The 23,575-nt window shown below is 35.0% G+C and overlaps 1 protein-coding gene and 1 long non-coding RNA gene across 5 annotated transcripts in view; both read left to right on the top strand.

Moving 5' to 3' along the window:
• LOC306638667 overlaps nt 1-23,575 on the top strand; it is a 356,225-nt gene that overhangs the window by 185,590 nt on the left and 147,060 nt on the right. The window lies entirely within an intron of this gene.
• GAS2 (growth arrest specific 2) overlaps nt 11,598-23,575 on the top strand; it is a 156,045-nt gene continuing 144,067 nt past the window's right edge. For 2 of the 4 annotated variants that reach the window (XM_079101874.1, XM_079101875.1), the window contains exons 1-2: nt 11,601-11,911; nt 19,912-20,076. In XM_079101874.1, coding sequence (XP_078958000.1) covers nt 19,932-20,076 — 145 coding nt within the window. In that variant the 5' untranslated portion in view covers nt 11,601-11,911; nt 19,912-19,931. Of the gene's footprint in view, nt 11,912-13,176; nt 13,304-19,911; nt 20,077-23,575 lie in introns of those variants that run through there. The other 2 variants (XM_079101872.1, XM_079101873.1) reach the window with 2 other exon arrangements.

Here is a 23,575-nt window from a genome sequence, read left to right as displayed (position 1 = left end):
ACAAGTTCACAAGTAAGCAGCATTAACAACTGAAAATCACATGACTACTTCGGTTATAAGCCACAAGATACATGAACTAGACAAATTTGCTAATGATGGAGATGGTGACAGGCAGTTTAAGTTACAGTGCACATTCCATAGAGAGGTAACTTCCTGTTTTCCCACTGGTGGTGTTTATGATGTATCTGTGTGTGTTATGGAGGGGTGGCTGAGCAATGCGTGGTATGTACATACTCTTATATTCTATGCTGGACATTTTCACTTTTACTCTATTAAACTTTTCATATTTTCTTAATTTTTTTTCATTTTTATGAAGCATTTTGAGATAACTTACTGAAATTTCTGAGCCCAGGAGACTATAATCACTACATTTCTATAGAGTTGGAGATGCTGGGAGGCAAGAGCCATTGTTAAAGAGAAGGATGATAAAGTCAAAAGAATCTGGTAATCACATAAGAAGTGAGGCATTCTGAGAGTATGGCTTAGGTAAAGAAAGGGCAATGGTCAGGATGAAAAGAGCCTTGTCTGCCTCTTCCTTCCTATTTTATAAAATTATAGATCCTTCTCAAAGAGGCACACAATACTCTGACCCTGGATAAATGAAAGGTGGAAATCTTTGTTGCAACTCCAAATGAGGGAAGTCCACCCAGCATAACACATAAGAGGTCACACCCTGGGACAGTTAACAGCAGGCTGAAGCTGTCAGGAATAGCTTATGTGTGGCAGCAGGGCAGGCCTAGGCGTTTCTGCCTCCCAGTGGATTGGATAACTTGAATAACCTTGTGTATGCTAGAGCACAGGTGCCCTTCCTAGCTAACACTGGGCGCCAGGGAGATTTGGGTGTGGCAAGGATGTGGGGTCCCATAAAAACAAGGCATGAACTTGCTTGGTTGCTTAAGAAAGGGAACTAACAATACTAACCAAGGTAGAACACACACACACACACACACACACACACACACTAAAAGACACCCTAAATATAAATAAAGATGAAAAGGAAAAAATAATAGTGAAGGAAAAAAGTAGGTTATCTTTTGAACCAAAGTTTCTTTATACAGTTATTTTTGTTTTCTCAAGCTGTGAGGGTCATGACCACCACATATTTTCATACTCTTTCCAGGGCTTTCATTGTCAATTGGGGCAGTCTAATTATGTAAACATCAGCTCTTGGCCCACAATGTTGTATTACTCAATGCATTTTATTAGAATTTAAATTTACTTCACAACTTAGTAATGAACCATTTCACCCAGATTTCATGCAACTTGCAACTAAACAATTAGGAAGATTTATAATTTCTACTTTTATTTGACAATTCCACAACATTTTATGTGAGAAATAAAATAACTTGGATATATTCAGCACAATGAAGAAAGTTCAATATTTGTACATACACATAAGATTTGCTCAATTATCTTTGCTCTGCATGTTTCCTGTGCTCCACTGACCACACTATGACTATCATGGATGATAAAGTGAAATCTAAAACTTAGATCCCAAACTAGAAGCCTATCTTCTATTCCCTTGAAATGACATAAGGCAAAACATTACAAAACAAGTTCTAACATCTTTCCCGTTTTAGTAAATGGCAACATAGTTTTTGAAATTACTTAACAAAAAATAAAATTAAAAAATGCAATCTAGGAGTTCTTTGTCTATTATGCAAACATCATATTGGTCTATCAGCAAGTTGTGATAACAGTTATATCATAACTTAAAATAGAAACAATAATGAAATATTATGGATAGTGTAAGTTTGCAAATGAGGATTCAAGGCTAAACTAATTTACTGTCCCATTATAGGATGAAAATGCTGAAGAGAGAGAGGTTGAGTAAAAGAGTGTAAAGAAATGAGTATAACCATTTAAATGTATTTAGAGTTACATTACTTATTGTTAGTCTTTCATTGCTATGATAAAATACCTGAGAAAATTCATTTAAAGAAAGGACGATTTATTTTGGCTCCTGTTTCAGAGGTTTCAGTCCATGATTGACTGATTCTGTTGTTTCTGGACCCACGATGAGGCAGAGCATCATGTGCGGGTAGCAGAACAAAGCTGCTCACCTCGTGGCAGTCAGGAAGCAAAGACAGGAAGAGGCCAAGGACATGATACAGCCTTCCAGGGCAGGCTTCCAGACACTTCGTCCAACTATTCCCACTTCCTAAAGTTTCCACCACCTCTCAATAGACCAATCAATTGTGAACACATCAATGAATTAATCCATTGATGACATCACAGCCTTCAAGATACTATCACTTTCTAAAAGCCCCACCTTTGAACATGGTTGCCTTGGGGACCAAACCTTAAACACATGAGTCTTTGGGGGACATTCTGGATCCAAACTATAACCCTTACCTTAACTCCATTACTATGACTCTCACCCAAGTCACAGTCATGTCTCCCCAGAATTATTAGAATATTCACTAAAGAGTTTTCCCTGAGCTCACCCATGCCCCTCTATAGTCTCCACCCAGGAGTCAGAGTGATAACTTCGAACTGTAAGTCTGAGCATATCATTTCTCTGCTCAAACTCTGAGAGAAAAGTAAAGTCCTTACAAAGATTTACAGGGTTCTATCTGGACACATCTTCACTGTCTCTCTGATTTTATCTCCTTTTCCTCTTGCTCTACCTGTTTTGCCTTAGAATCCTTGATTTTTTTTTTTTTTTTTTTTTAATATTTGATTCATGGCATTCCCCTGCCTCAGAGTTTGCACTGGCTGCTTCTCTGTGTGAAGCAGTTTTGAAGTATCCGTATGACACACTTGCTTCCATTAATATTCGCTCAGATGTCACTTTGTTGGTGTAGGCTTGCATGACCACCTTATATAAAATTACACCCGCTATCTATGAGCTATTTCTCTCTCTCTTACTCCCAAGATATTTTTCCATATAATGTACTTCTTATCACCTTAAATATTATTAGTTTTTATTGTTTTTCCCTCAATTTTGGTGTCATTTTATTAAAATAAGTCCTATGAGATTAGGGACTTTTTCTCCCTTGGAATAAACAAAGCATGTCTCCTCTTCATTATTTATTAATAATAGAATTAGAGAAAACAGTATAAGTGAGAGATATTCCTTGGGAACAGATTCTTGCTGATTGTCTATTTAAAAATATGTGTAAAAAAAAAGGTAAGAGGACACGGATAGTTAGTGACTGCATGTGTTATTTGAGTTGAAAATTTAGATGTATTTTGTATTCACAGGTTAAGTAGTCTTGTGTAGAAATGCTGTTTTGGTAGTGAAGGATCAAGTCATAACCTCGCCATCATGCTTTATTTAAAATAAGATAAAATGCAAGCCCTTTCTACTTTTGTGTTTTCTTTTCTTTTCAAGTTATGTATGTTTTTTGTCATTCCAGCTTCTTAACTATATGGGAAACAGGAAATGTAGAGTGCTAGATTTCATAAGAATTATGAGTGTTTAAATCAGCATGGGTGTTTCTTGTCATCTATTCCTGTAATGATTGATTTTATGTGTCATATCAACTGGGCCTTGGTGTGCGCAGATAATTAGCCAAAAATTATTCTGGATGTTTCGGTGAGAGTATTTTTGGATGAAATTCGTAGTACTTAAATTAGCATTTAAATGAGTAAAGCAGATTTCCTACTCTAATATGATTGTGTCTCATTCCACTGGTTGAAGGTCTTGATAAAATGAAAAAGCTAACCCTGTCCCAATAAGAGAGAATCCTTTCTACCTTACTGCCTTCAAACTAGGACATTGCCTTCTTCTTGCATTTGAAATCAAACTGAAGCATTAAGTCTCCTGGGCCTTCAGCTTTCAAGCTTACCCTGTGGATTGTGGGACTTGTCAGTACCCATAATTGTGTATTAATTCCTTATGATTTATAATATACACACATAACACATTTAGTTGTTTCTCTGTAAAACCATGATTAATGGTTTTATGCCTTATGCTAGTGTAACAAAAGACATACTAGACTTCTTTTTTTCCAGGCTAATTTAGATAAGAATTCATGAAAATCCAAGTCTTTAAAATACTGTGAAAAATTCTTGAGAGGTGATTTGAAGAGTAAGGAATCAGTGGTAAGCACAGAAATCTTGTCATTGATGTTCCATTGACAACATAGAAGAATGTGTGGGAAATTATTATCATTTACCTGATTTTTTAAATGTAGGTTAGTTATGCTCAGCCCTACAAATTGTTTCCATTTTGAACTCAGTATGGTTGCAAGAACTATGACATTCACTTAACAAAATGTGGGCATATCCCATATTATATCATGATTTATACAACAAAAGGCAAAATTTTGGCACATATTTCATTATATCCCTTTCCCTACACCATCAACAGACATTGCTAATCAATAAAAGTATACTTTTCCCACTTTTAATTCCTTTAAGGATAATAAGCAGAGGGCTAGAGATGTGGCTCAGTGGTTGTTTCAGTCAGCTTTTTCATGACTGTGACCAAAAGACCTGAAAAAATCAATATAGAGTAGTAAAAATTTATTTTAGCTCAGTTTCAGAGGTTCAGTCCATGGACGACTGACTTCATACGTCTGGACCCAAGGTGAGGTAGAGCATTATGGCAAAAGGGCATGGCAGAGTAAAGCAGGTCAGGACAATGACAGCCAGGCAGCAGAGAGAGCACTGCTCCCCAGGGACAAAATATAAACCCTAAAGGCATGCCCAGGACCTATCTTTTCAGCCACACCCTACCTGCCTACAGTCACCACCCAGTTAATTCATGTCAGTGGAGCAATTCATGGATTAGGTTATATTTATCATAATCAGATCATTTCACCTTTGAAAATTCTTGCGTTGTCTCACACATATACTTTGGGAGACACCTCATGTCTAAACCACAATAGTGGTAGAGAGTTTGCCTAGCATATGTGAGGCCCTGGGTTCCATCTATAACACAAGAAAAAAAAAATATATATATATAGATAGATAGATAGATAGATAGATAGATAGATAGATAGATAGATAGATAGATAGATAGATGCTTTCTACAGCTGAAGTTGGCAGTTAAAATGGAAGTACTCACCATCCCTGGTAATCACTATGATGTACCTGTCACATTTGAAATCCAGTGTAAAGAACCATGTCATTGCCACTAATTTAATTTTGAAATACAAAGTTTTAACTGAGTTTTTAACATTTTAGTCTTAAGGGGAAAACTCTTTATAACCTCAAGTAAGTCTTCTTTTACTATTAATCTTTGCTATTAATCTTTCACTATTAACTCTGATAATTTAATTCAACTCCAATGTTTGATTAGCATATTCTTATTCTAACTTCTGTTTTAGAGTCAAATTCTTCTGAGGGTTAATCATTAAATTTATGATCATCTTTTCATTAATAGTAACATATCTAAAACCACCTTTAGGAATTTGTTTTAACTTCCTGGTTATTCAGTCTGCCTCATCGTTTAGCTAATTAAAAAGATGCCTTTCTTGACATCCATTGACACTCTCCTACAGGAAGGCCAAAAGAAAAGAGGAGAACTCCATGTAGGATTTGTAACTTTCTCTTGAATTTTCCTGGTCAGAAGTTTTATCTGACTTCTTGATGGGAGCACTTCCTTATACTTTTACAATGTGTTTGACTTAATTCTGGAGTCAGATGTGTTGCCCTTGAGCCACAAGGCTGTAGATATTTTACTTCATACTTCATAACATGGAACCCTCAGCGCCAGGGACCTTGAGTTAGGATACCTGACAGAAACAGTCTGTTCCTTTCAATAATGATTTCTTTTTCTCTCTAATGATTTCGTTATCATATTTAAATTTAAATTCATTCCAGTTTTATCACATAAGTATAAAAAAAGTTGATGTATAGACTCCTTACCCCAACTAAAGTAATAAAAGAAAACAATAGAAGGAAGGAAGAGAAGAAAGAAAGGAGGGAAAAACAAATGTAGGTGGAGAGGGTAGGGGGAGGAAGGGAAACAAGAAGGCAGGCTTCAAATTGATTCGCACTTGTATTGTGAAATGAGCATAGACTTTTAATCAGCCAGAGTCAGACATATGTCTGAATTCTACCTATTTTGCTTAATAGATGTGTAAAATTAGAAAAATTAGAAAATCTCTTTAAAACCATTTTTCCTATTACACTGGGAGCTCCTGGAGAGCACAGCATGCATCTTCACCTTTATATAACACATGCTTAGCACAAAGGAGGCTGGAGAATGAATGAGGGAACAAATCAGGAAACCACTGGAGGGCTAAAAGGGAGAAAGATGGGAAGAGAGGAAGCCTCAGAGAAAGGATACGTAAGATTCTCTCATCTTCTATGTTTTTCATCATGGTTATATTCTTATTGCAGTGACTTGTCATAATGAGTCAATAGGATGATTTTGGTGCTCAATTAATACAATATCTAACATTCATTTCAAAGTTACTATATGTCAGACAGTAAACTATTTTGCAACTATATAACTCAATGCATGCATATGAGGAAGTGGTCTTGTCAATCCCACGTGATACATGAGAAAAGTGATCACTAGAAAGGTTAAGTAATTTGCTCAAATTTTTAGCAAACAGATGAAGAACCTAGAATTTGAAGCTGGTTTTATTTGTCTCCAAATCTAGGCTTCTAATTATTGTGCTTACCTTAGTGACTGTTATTGTTATTACAATGTATAAGATCTCTTCCTTGTTGGTCTGGTGGGGATTATGGCTGGTGAAACTTCTTTACAAATGAATTGAGAATTCAAGTCCTACTGTGATCCAGGTACAATGGCAACATTTCCTTTTGCCAAGGAAAGCACCACTGACCCAGGGAGTTATCTCACTTTGGGCTTGGAGTGCTACCCTTTGTGGCATCCCACCTAGTCTACAATTTAGTACGACAAAAAAATCTTTGATAATTGTAAGATTCATTTCTCTAAATGTTTTGTGTAAGTCAGTCCTTGGCAAAGATTCCATATTTTTGAAATATGCTAGAGTTTCAATAATGCAAATTTCAGCAAGCTTTCTCATCTTTTTATAAAATAATCCTAAGATTGTAATTATCAATGTCTGCAAAAATAGAAACATGGGGTTGAGAGTGTATCTTAGCATTAGATCATTTGCCTAGCATGGGTGAGGCCCTGAGTTCAATCCTAACACAGAAAGACAAAAAGACAAGACAAGACAAGCAGACTGAATCCATGTCTATCTGCAAGAGAGTTCCAAGAAAAATTGATAGTAAAAAATCTCACTTATAATATTAACTTTTCTATCAATAAGGATGCACAATTAACAACTGGTGCTTTCTTTACAAAGAAATTTCCACTCAGTTCATCTTTGATAGATTCCCGCTCTCCAGGACCCACAGTTGAATATATGAGGTAGATGCATAAGCAAATAACCATGATACTATAATGTAAATAAAATATAAAAGAATGACAAAATATTCAGAGCACTCGACACAGAAAGACAAGCAGTGTTTTTTGTTTATTTACTTGTTTGATTTGTTTTGTTTTTCTGGTTATGGAGATTAAGAAAACCACAAAGAAGGTGACAATTAAGATGTCTCTAGAAGAATGAATCTGATTTGTTTAGTGGAGAAAGTAAAAGACCATTCCAATTAGTATAAGCAAAGACAAGGAGATGTGAGTTGTAAGATATTTGGGACATTGCAATATTACATCGTGCCATATCTACTGAGGATAATATAGACAACTCTTTTATAATTAACGTATCTTTTCATTGGTAACTGGCCTCAATTTTCATTTTAGTTTCCTTATTTTAAGTTTTTTTTTTTTTTTTTTTTTCCCAAATTGTGGGTCATGAAGCAATTTAGACATTCACCCACAGCATTTCCTTTCAATTGAATGGCATAAAAAAAAAAAAGAAAAAGAAACAAGAATAATGCCAAATAGAAAAACATCAGAGTGCAGTAGCTTAGTAAGGCAAGTACTGTTGGTGGAACATGTTCAGTTTAAGTGTGTCTGAGTGTGTTTCTATGTTTCTGTTCCATAGCGTATTTCTTATTGTGGCTCACAATTTAAAAAAAAAAAAAAAAAAGAAAAAAGAAAAAGAAAAGAAAGCTACTCTGGTAGTAATATTTTCTATTGCTTTTCATTGCACTCATGTTATATTGGTTATGATTAAACCTTGAGTCCAAATCAACCTTGGTTTTTAATGAAGTGACAAGTGACACAGACTGACCTCATTTATAAGCCTGGCACACAGGCAAGCATCTGTTTTAGTGAATTCTCGTACATTTTACCAGATGAAATGCTTCTAGCTTAGGAATGAAACCATTATTTGTAAAGCTATTTTAACATTAGTTTTCTATTCTAAGTCTCAAACTATCAAATTAAGGGCAATATATAAAAGATGACCATCTAAAAGTAAGATTGCTAAGATACTGACTTCTATAATATTCATTCAAATTCAAGAGTTATCTATTGAGTGCTTACTATATGCTAAAGATTCAGTGGTGCAAAAGATAGGCAATTGAAAATTTACACTGAAATGTAAATTTTTATATTAAACATTCTTATTACTTGTGAGCTTCTTAGAATTAGGATGACAGACCTAAAAAGAAACATTTTGAAACAAACCATAAAATATATACAGTGAAGGGAAAATGTTTTAAATACTGAACATTAACTTAGATAAGGGAGGTCACATAATAGTATATATTTCACAGAACAGTTAAAACCAGATGAGATAAGTAGCATATTTTGTAAAATGATTTTAATCTATTCCTTGTGGAAAAATTAGAAAATATATGCTCTTATATAACATATTTTGCAAAAGTATGAGTCTTGCACAGTAGGGAATGAACATCTGTACTACTGTTGTGCTGCACTTATAAAATTTAAAGTTCTCCATAGAGTGTGAGGAGATTTTTTTTAACTTACATTTTAAATAAAGAGCTAGTCTTGAACTTTTCACACGCAATTTTTCTCATTTAATTTATTCTTTGTAGTTTTTAAATATGTGTGGTAAAGAAAAATAGTAGCATTGATTGTTTAAAATGTGAGAAACCAGTCCTATTTTATTCCCAAAACTACTTGTGAACACCATGCTAGGCTTGTAAAATTTCATTTCTTTGCCTTATAACATTTAAAAAATATTTCAATACATATCAATTGAGGACAAATATCATGAATTAGTTTGCTAAATAGGGAAAGATAAATATACTTTAGTTCACTGATGAAGTACTTTAATAAAATGTAAATAGATGTTTCAATTATTATGTAGATTCATATATATTTTAGTACTACTTCATGTGTTCATTCTGCTTTTTCTATCATTATTCTCACTTGCTTCCAAGTCTACAAATTACCATCTTCAATTGCCCCTTTAAAACTGTTTAGTAATATAATTATTTCTTGATCACTTTTCGAAATTTGGTTTACTGACTTTAACCCAGCGTATATTTCCATGTTATTAAATTTTCTGTAAGGTGTTCTAACCTTCATCAGTTTTTAAAAATTCTTTCAGGAATAACTGAGTATATATTATTTCCATTGGAGGGAAAGTAAAGGAAAATAAAAAGGGGAGGTAATGTATAGGTGATGAAGAAAAAAAAGACAGGATATTTTATTACATCTTTAATTTTTTTTTTTTTTTCTTTTCTCAGGGAAAAGGGATAAGGTCATGATTGGGACAATGTTGAAAGTTTGGAATGCCAGAAATGCACAGTAACTCAGAAACTTTTAGTATTAAAGTCTTCTAACTGTGATGATTTAAAAACAAAACAAAACAAACAAATAAACAAAAAACTAAACTATGTTTTCTTTAAATCTGGTTTGACTTTTTATGGTATCAAGTTTTAAAATGTATTTAGACATTTTCCATCTATTGAGATATTTGCTTCCTTTACCTTCACATCAGATAGGTTAGAGTTGAGTCACTTGGTTTCTAAGATGGATTCTATATGATTTCTAAGATGAACAGTTTGGGTTGAGACCAGAAAAAGCAAAAAAATTTCTTGGAAAAATTTATCTTTGACAATCACTTTACAATAAGTGATTGAAGTACATAAATATAAGTATTAATTTTGAAATGTCTCTGAGCATTTTCCTCACGTATCTTCCTTACAGAAGAGGAGATCTGATATAAAGTATGATTTGAAACAAAATATCTGGGAGGATGGGGAATGCAGAGAAAGTAATTTTAAGTGTTTATGCTTTTCCAATGCCCCTGTAGTTCTCCTTATTTTCCAAAACAGGGTTCAGCATTATCCCCATCAACAAAAATATTGCCTTACACTTTGCTTTTTGTAAGATCAGCATTGAACAGTGTGATAAAATGTATCTTGGGAGGAAGGGGATCAGATTCTTCAAAGTTTAAGGTGATAAATTTTTGAACTCTTATTATATACCCTGAAAATGCATGAGTGAACATTTACCAGATGATGAGTTGATCATAAGAAATTATTCAGGACAGTGACATTTTACTTGAATTGCAGAGGTTCATAAACTCAAAATACTTTGCTGGGGCTCTAGGAATGCTAAGAGTTTGTTAAATTTTGAAAACTTTTATTACTCATATTTATTTAATTCAGTTCATTAATAAAGAGTTCTGTTTCATTGTTGTTATATATGTAGGTCTTTTTATAATACAATTTATTCTTAAAACGAGGAATAGCTCTTTTTTCTTTTCTTTTGGGAAGCTGAAGAGGATGGTAGAGCTGACATTTATAATGTTATATTGAACTAAAATGAAAAGGTTGAAATTCAATGCCCCAAATCTTTTAAAAATCTGTTTTCTTCTCTTTTTCATTATTTTTACTGCCAGTAGAAGTAAATAAGTGATGTAGTTTCTGGATATTTCAGAGCCAATGACCACTTCCAGATGAAAGCAATAATAAATGCAAAATGCATTTTTTCAATTATATCTAAAATTATCCACATTCCTTTGCCACCTTGAATCTATAGAGAGTTTCTAATTTGGGTGTAGGGTGTGGGGATAAATATCCGAGGATTTAAAAGATGGTATGCAAAAAAGGATCTGAATACCTGTCCCGCTGCCATCATATACAACAGATGGAGAAATACATAGAACAATACAAGTGATACTTTGCATCCAGTCTCCATGGGAAGTGGTAACCTGAGGTGATTAGTACACTGAGCAAGGGGTCACTGTACATTAGAAATGAAGCAGACACTTGGACATCTGTCCACTTAATGCAAGACTTTTCATCTCAGCATACATACCCTAATAAACAACAGTTGGATTAAATTGTGTATGATGTTCAACATAACGCTGAACTAAGACTGAGAAAACGAAGGGTGGAATTGCATTTCCTTTTGTAAAGTGAAAACAGCCGTGAGCACAGACTTTTCTAAAATTTGATATTTAGAAAGAATTGTAAGAAGACATCAAATTCTTCAATTTGGAATGAAGAGTGGCTGAAGTTACTGGAAAGCTCATGCCTCTGAGTCTGCAAAATCACAGGCCAGGAAAGAAGAAGTTTTCCAACACCCAATTTTAATATTGTGCAAAAGCCATTGACTGTTAAAACCCTGGAGTTAAATATGATCCCCTCCCCACCCCCACCTCTTCTCTTAGGTTGGTGTTTGGGGGACAAGGAGGGGCTGGAGCTTGGCCCCAACCTCGGAATTGCTGCCAAGGGCTTGTAATACAATCTCTCCCCGTTTGAAGGGTAAATCAGTGTCAATTGCGTTTGCTGTCCACCAGAAAAAGTAAGCATTTTACTTCCGCTTGGTCTATGTGGACTGATGAAATGTAGGAAATCTGTTTCTGGCAGGGGGAAAAATCGTTTTCCCAAACAGCACCAAGAGGAGCCTTCAGTGAAGTATGAAGAGGGGCAGTGCGACTGTAGGAGCTGCCGCTGCCGCTGTGCTGGTGGGGTGCGGGGAGCCGCTGCTGCAAGACCAGCGTCTGGAAGGGGCCGGCCCCGAGAATCTGCAGGAGCCCAGGCGGGAGCCCTGGCGCCTCTGAGAGCAGCGGGCAACACAGCTCGGGACCTGGGGGTGAGCAAGGCGGGCTGGGCGAGCTCTCCGCCAACGCTGCAGCAGCATGCATGCATGCTCTAGCAGCCAGGGGTTGCGGGAGCCCCTGCCGGTCTGTTTCACCAGGGGCGGCGGGGGAGGGGCAGGTTACTAACAATAACCGCAGAGATGTGGCGGGGAAGAGTGAGAGTCACGGCAAGTGTAGGCTGGGGCCCTGAGAGCCACAGTGCCTGCGGTGGGTGATTTTCTGATTCCCCGGAAACAACCATGTGCTCATCCTGATTGTGGAGCAACCCAAATGACCATACCACGAAAAGCCTGCTGGGATGGCTCAGCCAACCCGGGACCGAAGTGAGGAGTTCTAATTAGCACATCGATTATAAATGTACACCTATGTATACGTGCACAAGAGTATCTAATGCACGCTCACAGCATTGTCTGTTCCTCTGGGAGAAGGGCGAGGGAAGGGTGGTTAATCGGTTGATCTTGAATGTTTTTGAGTCAGGAAGGCCAGGATGAGAAGAAAGAATGTGACACTTGAGATTGGGGGAGATACTCTTTATCCATTGAATGAGTTTGATGGAGTTGTGCTTTTCCTTAATGAACATATTCTAGCCCATGTAGCAATACCTTTGAGAAGTTTTGCATGGTATCATTATTTTTGTCCAGCTTAAAGAGTAGACTGGAGTCCGAAATTGGGGAGCAGAGGAGCCAACTCTGGAAGCATTAATTGTTGAATCAACTCAGTATGGTAAATGGCAATTAACTGTCCAGATATTCGGTTTTTCTAGTCTCTGGAAAGGAGAGAGAGCAAAATCAGGAGTTTATCCATTCTGTTTTCTACATTCCCGTACAATTGGAGGTGTGCATTAGGGGGCGCATATTCACATATTTTGCCAAGTGAACCTTTCTTAAAATCTTCCCCCTTTCTTCATCTTCATCTCCATTCTTTTACAATTAAGAATTTACAAAATTTACTCTTATCATCTACCTCTCCTACCCAACCTTCTCCAACAAAACTTGATTAATTGTATATGGGAGATTTTATGCAGAGGAAATAAGATCTGCATGTGCACAGGAACACCCATTTGGCCTCCTGGGGTTGAAATAAAGGCTCAGACAAGTTGGATGTACCAACCAGGCAGAGGAAGTTCTTTATTCCTCCCCACCTATCCCCTGAGATTCACAGAGGCAAGGCTGAGAACAAACCCTTGTACTCATTGCTTCTTTCCCCTAACCTCTTAGCTTTGTGGACACTGATTAACTACAGCTGGGATCTGATATGACCAGTTTGTCTTTGAAATTGATCAGTGAGTTCCTTCTCAAGGAATGCTTCCCTCTAACTGTGGAAAAGGTGGTGGTAATGGTGGTCCTTTCCAACATGGGCATTGAAGTTCTGGCTGCTTAAGGAAGGTAAGGGCCAGTGGGATGAAGAATGGGACAGGTGCCTTGCCAGTGCACGCTGGGGCATTTACACAGGGCTGCCTGAGTAGTCTATGGCACAGAAAGGTATTTGATTTCAGCCTATGTGTTAGTTAACTTAGGGATTATTTCTTCACTCCATTCCTATCTACTCTGCTTGGATGATGTGGATTGTGCTGTATTGGGCAAAACATTCACATGGCAAAATTTATTTCACCTAGTACACAGAAGGACATGTGATTGCCCCTGGGTTTCCTGGTATCTTGGTGTGAAACCTTAGCTAAACCTTAAACTTGTATGTATGCTGAAATGTCAGGTCTTATATCAATCTTCAGTGTACTGTGTATTATTTTAGAACTTTGCTTCAAGATTGGAAGTCTGCATTGTAGACTCTGGGACCTTTTGGAAGAACTAAGTTACCTTGGTTGAAAACAAATGAGGAGGCTCTCACAATTTGTTTACTTCTGTTTAAAGTTGCCACAGATGTTGTGTTATTTGGTATTTTTGTGGTTAGTGCCCCAGATAAGATCCACTCTTTCTTTAAAATTTTTCCTTAGCGACTGTAAGGGTTTTTCATTCAATGTTTTTGACTAGAGGAAAGATCTAGAATCAACGTATAAAATATCTCTTATGAAAATGGATAGGGTGTCTGTGTAATTTTCCGTATTAAAAAACTTTTGGGGTCAGTTCAATTGAACCTTTGCTAATTTTTTCCCCTAAACGAGAAATTCATATCTAGAAATAAAATGTAGAACTCTCCTAAGTCTTAACTACCTCAGAGTCAAGTAAATCAGAAATGTTTGTGTTATAATTTTTTACAAAAACCTGCTCAATAATTAAGATTTACCTAATTGATTTGCATGAACTTTTGATATGTCATTAAATACTTCCAATTAATTAAATTTGCCTAGTTTTGTATGTTTTAATTTAATCTGGTGGGGGCATAAAATCTGTTTTAAATTATTTGGAAGAATAATTTATGGGTCTTTTTTTAAAACTCGGATTAAAAAAAAACCTAATGTCATGAGAATATAGAAAATCAATTCCCCCTCAGCCTTATTATTGTTGTCGTTGTTATTATTATTATTATTATGGTCATGATTTGAGAAAGACTAGGTGTTGTAGGTACACCATCATTTCATTTAAGACAAATTATTATAGGGCTGTGATTAAAAAAGAGAAGTGCCTGGAGGAGAGTTAATATCATAGGGATTTGGCTCCAGGAGGGTAGACAAGGATACGTCTAAGGACTATGTCTAAACAGCTTTGTTCCTTTTGCAATGTTTCTCCTTAGGCCCAAGATCCTTGCTAACAATGGGAAACTTCACTTGATACATTTTCTAAAGTTGCTTTGAGTTTAAAGATTTTATCACATAAGTAGATAAACTAGGGTTGAATGTTATTTTGCTGTTATGTTTGGTTATACTTTATCTGTGGACAAATGGCACCCCTGCTAGGTATAGAAGTTCCATTATAAACTTTGAACTCACCTTTCTGCTTAAATTGTTGACTTTATTTTCTGATTAGATACATAGATTAAGATTTTGCATTCATAACATTGGTTGAGAATATGTGTTATGTAGAGAGATTATGATTGGTCAAAATGAATTACATAAGAGTAAAATATAATGGTTGAAAAAAGCTTTTTTTTTTTTTTTTTTTTTTTTAATTCTTTGAGCCTAGCTTGAAAGATGGTATTTTCTCCTTTCAGATTTTGAAAAGTTTTTTGGTTTGTGGCATTTTTATTTGCACTTAATATTTAAAAAGTGGTGTAAGTGGCCTATACATTTTGTTTCTGTATTGCTTGACATCTGTAACACCCAAAGCTGAATAGACACAGGTTAGGTCAACAATGCTGACGGGATCAGAGGTTGCCTTTAGTGAGGGATGTTTGTCATTAGGACTTCTTGTGGTCACTGACCACACTTGAATGTGTGTGTGTCTGTGTGTGTGTGTGAGAGAGAGAGAGACAGGCAGAGACAGAAAGAAGGGAGAGTTGAGGTGGGATGGTAGTGATATCCTCTTACAGCATCCCTCTATCTTAATAGCTTATGCTCTTCAACTGGTATAAAAAATTAGTATGATAAAGAAGCACATTGTAAACACACAAGCACTAGTCATTGTACAGCTCAACTTTTCACATATCATCTTGGCAATGGCATACTTCTTGATATGAATAAAACAGGATTTTTCATTATTTATGACTTTATAGCACTAATACTTTATCTCCTTGCACTTCTCCCCCTTTACTGTTGTTTTCTTAATGATTCAGAATTATCTGTAATGGTCTTACTTTGCTGCAGATTTCTTTCCAAAATTAATCAGTGGAAGTGTTTGTTTTTGTATTGTTATGTTTTGGGTTTTTTTTTTTTTGTTTGTTTGTTTTTTGTTGGTATATTTTCTGAGGACAATGCTTTAGATTTTGCTAAAATAAAATATATTGGCCATACAATACATAATTAGCATTAGCACAAATATTTATTCCTCATAATTTTCTTTGAACTGTTAGCCTCCACTGTACATAGTGAAAACTCATGTGCAAAGAGAAAAAGACATGGGACTGCAATAGAATATTTACCTAATGCAAGGCAGCAGGACCATTATTTTATCCTATTTCTTCTGATTCCAATATTGTTTCCAGAAATCTGACTTTTAAATTTTTTAAATTTTATTTGTTCTAATTAATTGTACATGGCAGTAGAATGCATTTATGTAGAATCTTACGGAAGACAGTAGAGATATGTTTATCTAATTTTATTCTTATTTTTTCTTTCTTTCATATTTATTTTCTATATAATATTGCAATTCATTTTCTCTAACTTGGCGGCTTCTAGAGATAGACCTCAAATCATGGTCATAATAAAGCACACCTCTAGGTGGCATAAAAGAATGCTTTTTTTTTTTTTTTTTTTTTTTTTTTCCATAGTCATAACTGATTTCTTCAGCTGGGATTCTGGAGCAATAGACTTTAAACATGTGATATTTTACTTATGGAGTCATTAACTTTTTCTTCTTCCCCTGGGCTTATTCAAGTCTCATCATATTCATAATTGCTATTCCAGATCACATCTACTATGGAAAGAAAGAAAGAAAAATCTACACACACACAGTCTTTGAAAAATCCTGTATTAAGTTTCTGCATGGTTTTCCCTTTAAATTTTGTTTTTCTGAATTCTAAGTCCTGAAGGGTGAGTTATCCACTTTTGATAGACTCAAAAAGCTTGCTGGAACCATAGTTTATAAGACTCATAGAAGTATTTGAGTTCTTACTCTTTTGCCAAAATTACTGATCAAGCTTCTAAAATATTTAGATTACATGAATTTATTAGAAATATCTGTAAATGTTTAGATATACAAAATTTGTTTCTAACTTTCTAACTTTGTTCTTTAATCCTGTGGATCATTTAATCATTTCATTTTCCATCTTTATAAGCTACTCCTTGACATCTTTTTGTTTTTGAAAACTTTTCAATGAATTCAAAAGAACTGAAATGATCCTTTTGTTACAGTTTGTTGTTTATAATCCAATTCAACTCACCCAGATTGAGTTCAACAAATAATTTATAAAAATTATAAAAATGTTCAACTTCTATAACTATCTGTTCATCTGGGTAGTATAAACTCATTGAACCTTTCTTCACAGTTTAGTCATTTGTATTGGAATCTACTTCTCCATAGAGTAAAATCCTCCAAACTTCAAATTTTGGTCCATTTCAAGTTTCCTGTGCTGGGCTCTACAAAGTCTAAATCTAAGACCTCCACTTGGCTACTTTAAGCTAACCCACCTGGTCATGCTCAGTTTAGTGGCAATCTGAAAATTGAAGTGGATTGGAGAGACTGGATTGACAATTCTAAATCTTTTCAGAGGGACTTAAAGGGTCCCCATTTATGACAGTGACTTTAGTATTCTACACAGTTGTCATAGACAATACAAGTTTAACTAACTTTTATTGCATGTTAATTAACTTGTTAATCTTTTCGCCTTCATGTTGGCCTCCTGGGACATTGTAACTCTTCTTGGATTTTCTCCCCACTGAAGTTTTGATTATGTACAAAGTATTAGAATAAAAACTGTTGGCATATTCTAATTGGTTTTACTTGATGATTACCTGCACATATTAGAAGATAGCTTGAATTACATTTCTGGCAAAATGCAAGCCAGATGACATGAGAAATAAATGTAGCACTGTCAAGGAAGATAAAAACTTCACTGTTTGCAAGTATTGAGGGGAAGGATTGTGTCCCTCTGACTCATTGAAATGGTTGCAACCCATTAGGCTTACTGTAAACTATCCCTTGATGAATTCTTTGCTGGACAATGAGCTTAAGAATCTGAGGTGTCTTCTTGCTTTTACAGAGCAAAATAGGTCTCTGATGCTTCAATGGAAGTTGCAGAACACATAATAGGGTGTAGGTAAAGTTACTAAAGCACCACATCTCACTTTCAGGAAAGTAGTGGGAGAGATTGTGTCTTGAGAAGAAAGGCATTCTAGAGGTAATCCTTTTAAGATTTCAATTAGTTATTTAAATACATGAATCATGTGCTTAAATGTATTATTCCTTAAATGTTTGTTTCTGAGGCTAGCTGACTTGTAGGCATCTTAACCAGCTAAAAAGAGATGTTTTATTTTGCTGGGAATGGACATATTTTTAAAAGAACAGGGATTGAAAAGTGTTTTAGGACTTTTGTGATTAATCACAGGGTTTGGAAAAAACATTAGGACTTTATATGAATAATGTCATTATTAACTGTGATAGAATTCAACAATGGTAATGTTCTGATTTCTATACTGACAATTAAGTAACTTATCTCAAGGTAGAGTAAAACCATTTCATATTTATGCTGCTTCACTTTAGATACTTAGACATGTAGAGGATGTTTTCAAAGAAAATTTATGGTAATTGTTTTAAAAAATTATTCAAAAGAGTAACTGCATTAGAAATAAAATTGTGCCTCTAAGTCATTATATATATGACACATTTTAGATATTTTCTCACTTCCCTAACAGTCTTTTCTAATATTTAGGAGGTGGTGACATTTTGCATCGTTTGAGATATCAATGCCTTACATTTTCAAAAATAGTCATTAAAAGAAATTAATCAATTCTACATGAATTACATTTCAAGCTTAACTGAAAGGGAAAAATATACAAAGTTTCTAAGAATAAAACTCAAAAGATGACATATAACTTATATTGTTTACTTTAAAGTGCCACAGATGCCTTGGAGATGTAGCTCAGTGGTAGAGGGCTTCCCAAGCATGCACAAAGTCATGGGTTCTTTCCTAGCCCTGAAAACTAGAAAGTAAAACAACTATTGATATATAACTGAAAATCCCATGATAGCACACAAATCTTACTCCATGCCTGTTGCAAATATTTTCATTTTCATTGTCATTTAATTATGTGTCATTTGAGTAATTTCATATGCATATTGTATTTGTCGACAAAGTTGATAAACATATGACTTCATTATTTTAGCAGTTTCAACAATTTCTATAACTTATATACTGAAAACCATGAATAAAAAAGTCTTATATTTAGAGCACATATATATACATATATGTATATATATTCAAATACCTCTTCTATAATACACATGGGAAGTTGTACCAGGCATAAAGAAATCAGGTAAATGAAATAATTTCTTGGTTTCTAGAATAAAACATTTATCTATGCCTACTCTAAAAATTATTTCAAACAAAATCCAGCAGGTAAAACAGATTAAGTGGGAAGATAGAAAGAAGGAAAAACATAACAGCAGAGGACAAAAAACCACCTGTGAAAGGATTTGTTAGTATTAAGGTGTAATTCTTTATTATTAGTATGGGTTCTCAATTAATCCATTTCATAAAAAATATGTCATTATGGAAAAAGTGTTGAACTGTGAAGACCCAGATTCAGCCTACCTGTGATCTGTGTGATCTGTGTGACCTTGGTTAAGTCCGATTCTGGTTGTTTCCTTCTGTGACTGTCAAAGAGATCCTTTGAATGTACCACCTTGCCTGTCCCCCACCCAATTTTTTCATTGTGAGTGTGTAATTAATTGGCTATTTTCAAGAACCAAGTGCTGTGCTTAATCTTTTAGGCAATAGTCTTAAGAGGAACTATGTGTTTACCATAAATTGTGCAAATAATGTAACTGATAATATTTAGTCCTAAAATTCTATAGAAACTTACACTTTTAAAAATTAACCTGAATAATGAGAGTTAACAAATTGGACACTAAAATTTTAATTTGACCACTTTTTATTATGTTTGAATAAATGGAATTTCTTGCCTTAGCAGCTGGTTCTTTCCAAATATATTATTTTACATGAGCTAAGAGCATACTGTTTGATTTCCTATTTGACCTTTGATTGCTGCTCTTTCCTACCAAGTGGTTGGCCAAAAATAAGAGGGCCAGCACAAATAAAGTAAATAATGTTTCATGTGGTTTAATAATTAATCACCTGAGTTATCACCAAAACAAAACAAAACAAAACAAAACAAAATAAAACAAAAAAAAACTATGAAACTGGTTCATTATACTGTCATGGTGGCAAGAATTTAGCCACAAAAGTCTTTATAAAAGCAATTGCTCTTTTGTTTCCAAAACAGGAATTACCAGTGGATAAATAATGTGCACTGCTCTGAGCCCAAAGGTGCGCAGTGGGCCTGGTCTCTCTGATATGCATCAGTATAGCCAATGGCTGGCCAGCAGACATGAAGCTAATTTGCTACCGATGAAAGAAGATCTGGCCTTGTGGTTAACCAATCTATTAGGTAAGGTTATAAGATATCATTTTGGGACCATAGATAACATTTTGTTGTTGTGCCTTTTCCTCTTATAGTGTCCTTCACCTAAGCATGTGATAGCACCTTGGAAAGAAAGGCTTTCATTATTTGGATTTTTCATCTGGGAAATCTGAGGCATGTGGAAAATTTAAATGAATTTCCCAATGTCTCTCACATGAACTGTGATTCATGATTCCAATGTCATGCATTGAAATGTGGAAATATGTGGTCAAATTGCTTAGTACATTTATATACTGTTCTGATTTATTTTTCACTTCTCTTTCATATCACTGACCAACTTGACCTATTCTTTGACAATGTTCACAGGCCATAGTCTGTGAAATCTAGTTTCTAAAAATGGATTTCTTTGTCCTACTTTTATAGCACACCTTCTAAAACTGCTGAATACCCAAACTCAGTAACAAAAACATCTATCCTTTGTTCAAATGAGCTGACTACAGTCATTCGACCGTGAACTAAAATTTTTCTTCTCAATTCAGCTTTGTTTTCATGTACTTGTCTGAAAGTATTGTTGAGAAAAAGCCTATCTCAAGCAAAGCTGCTCTTCTTTTTTCTGGCATATTGACTGGATAAAATTTCTACCATTTGCAAAATAGATTTATACATTTAAATGATCATAGTATACATAGATGTACTGTTTCCACTAATATTTTCCCTGTAGAATAAAACTGATTTACATCTTAAGGAAAGGATGCTTACATAGTTTATAAGATGTAAGTTTGAATATTGAGTAAAAGCAAAATTTATAAGGCACTTTGTCATTTGCTAAAGGGATTTTGCCAACATGGCTTTATTTTTTAAGGAATTCTTTAGGGTTAGTGTTCTTATCTTCACTTTCTGGTTGGTGAAACTGAAGAGCTTAATAAAAAGCACCCTGTCCACCTGAAATTTTTGCCTGGTGTGGTGAGGTTTTAGCACATTTTAACAAGGTTTTTTCCCTGCTTGCTGTGGTTGTGAATTTTTGCATGGATTTTGTTTATTCTTATTTATTTTCTCCTCTTTATCTTAGAGTTAGGTGTTTGTTTATTCTTCACTGTGTGCACCCTATTTTAGCAGCTTTTCAGAGTTTAAGCAGAGCTACCAAATTAGGGTACATAAACTGTAGTCTTCCAAAAGGTGCTCAAAGGACAATGAGTCAGAAGTCCAGTCACACCCCCCAGCAAGACCTTTCCCTTCACTCTTTGGTAATGTCCTCTCCACCAGAGGGAGGGAGCTACCATCTATTAGTAATTCATCCATGCAAAGAAGGAATTTTATTTCCATCAGATGTAGTTATTTTAGCTTAAACATGGATTTTTCTCTCTTTTATCACTTTAGGGTTCACTAATGATTGTTATATTAGCAATTCATTAACTTTCGACTGTCTGTCTTCTTATATGAACTATCACATGTATGGCAGTGCAAAAAATTAAGATTACAGGCTCTGGAAATACACTGCTGACATTTGAACCCCAGCTCTGTTAATTTCTACAAGTGTTATCTCAGGCAAGTTACTTAATATCTCTGTGCCTTGTTTTTCTCATGTATAGAATAGTTATAAGTATTATCTACTTTACAGGTTCTTGTGGAAGTAAATAAATATATATAATACTTAAAACAGTGCCTGGCATATAGTAAACACTAAACATGTTATTCCATTTATATATTTCAGTGAAACTGTTAATTTGATTTAGTGCATAAAGTCATTCATCAATTCAAGAAAAATGTGTGAGCCCAGCCGTGTTGGACTCTAGAATAAGAATGTGTCATTTCAACTCAGTCCATCACTTACTGTGTGTCTTATTGCAAACTGCCTCAGTTCTACTATCTGTAAAATTTGTACAATACTAATACCAACTTTAAAGTTTGGTGATAGTTTGAATGAGATTATCACCCTTAGATTATGGTCTGTAACATGATAATCAACCAGTAAATAATAACTATTACAAATATGTTTCAGACACATTCTGAATTGTAGTAGAGGTGATTAAGAATAGACATAGTACCTATTCTTACAAAGCTTGGCATAGATTAGCAAAGAAACACATTATATAGGTAATTGAATATGTAAATCCAATTGACTGAACCTGTGATAAACCCTAATATATTGAAGTTGCAATCACAATGTGAAATGGGGTGTGGGCAGGGCAAAATATCAAAGGGCTTGAGGAAAATTTCAAGGGGCTTATATTTAAAGTGAGAGCTAAAGAATGATTGGTACCTAGCAGGACAAAGCATGGAGTAAGAGTCTTTGTGGAAGGAAAGGGAATTGAGGTAGAAAGGAGTTTAACAATTTGGAAGAAATGAATGAAGGCTAGCATCAACATGACAGAGAGAGTTTCGTCAGACTTGTTAGATCTAAATCACATACTGCTTTGAGTAGCACATTAAGGAACTTACAATTTACGATACGATCAATGAAGAGCCATTGAAATTTCCAGGCAGGGGAAGTGTGACTAATTAGAGGATAGCCTGATTTTACAGGGACACTCCAATGTCCCATGACTTGTCATCAAAGGCATTTTATTTAGTGAATGTGATCACTTACAATGTAGCTTGATCAGTGTGGCAGCCCAAGACAGTCTCAAAGAAGAGAGTCAGTGTGTGTAATGGAAAGATCCTTGGATTAAAAGTCAGGAGACCTGGCTCCTAACTGGGAGTCAGGAGACCTGGCTTCTGGTTCTGGCTCTGCAGCTCCATAGGAATCCTGCCCAGAGTCACTCAGCTATCTTTTCTGTGCTCGGTGTCCTCAACCATAAAATGAAGGGATTGGAGTAGATGATCTCTAATATCTTTTCCAGCTCCCAAAAGTTAAGTTTTCAAGAAATCCATCTGTTGAGACCCAAGAGGGCAATTGAGGTCATCGATATGCATAAACAAGGAAAGGATTTATAGAAAGGAATGACCTTCTTTTGAAGAATAAGATTGTTCTTTTTTATTTTAATTTTAGTAGTTGTAACACAAATGCAATTGATGGCTTATGAATTTTCTCAGGAACAGACTCCTCCTGCAGGAATCTCAAGATACATGTAGTAAAGTACTACCTTTGAATTCTCTTGAGTCTATATGAAGTAGAATGATAATGAACTTCAAGTGATTACCCTCATGGCAAGTTGGAAAGTAGTATAATAACTTGAGATTATTTCAAGTGGTAAAACATTTGGAAATAGGAAACCGTTAGTACCAAAATGATGGTTACAAGGAGAGGAGGAATAAATGTATGGCCGTGTTAGGTAATTTTCTTATGTACATTTAGTATTCACATACCCTGGAAATAGAATCATTAAGGTAAATTTTAAAATTATTTACTACTGGCTATTTTGTCCTTTCAGAAATATTTGCAGGTTTTTACCATGCTGCTCTCTTTCCAAGTCTTTTAATCTGCTTGAAAGCTGGAGATGTCTTGAAAGTATGCTGTCTCCATAGAAAGTATTTGAATTTCTCTTTGAAGTAGAAATTTGCATACTAAATTAAAGCCTTAAATTAG

Source organism: Sciurus vulgaris (assembly GCF_902686455.1).
Source record: "Sciurus vulgaris genome assembly, chromosome: 11".
Taxonomy (NCBI): domain Eukaryota; kingdom Metazoa; phylum Chordata; class Mammalia; order Rodentia; family Sciuridae; genus Sciurus; species Sciurus vulgaris.
This window is presented reverse-complemented; position numbering and strand designations above follow the sequence as displayed.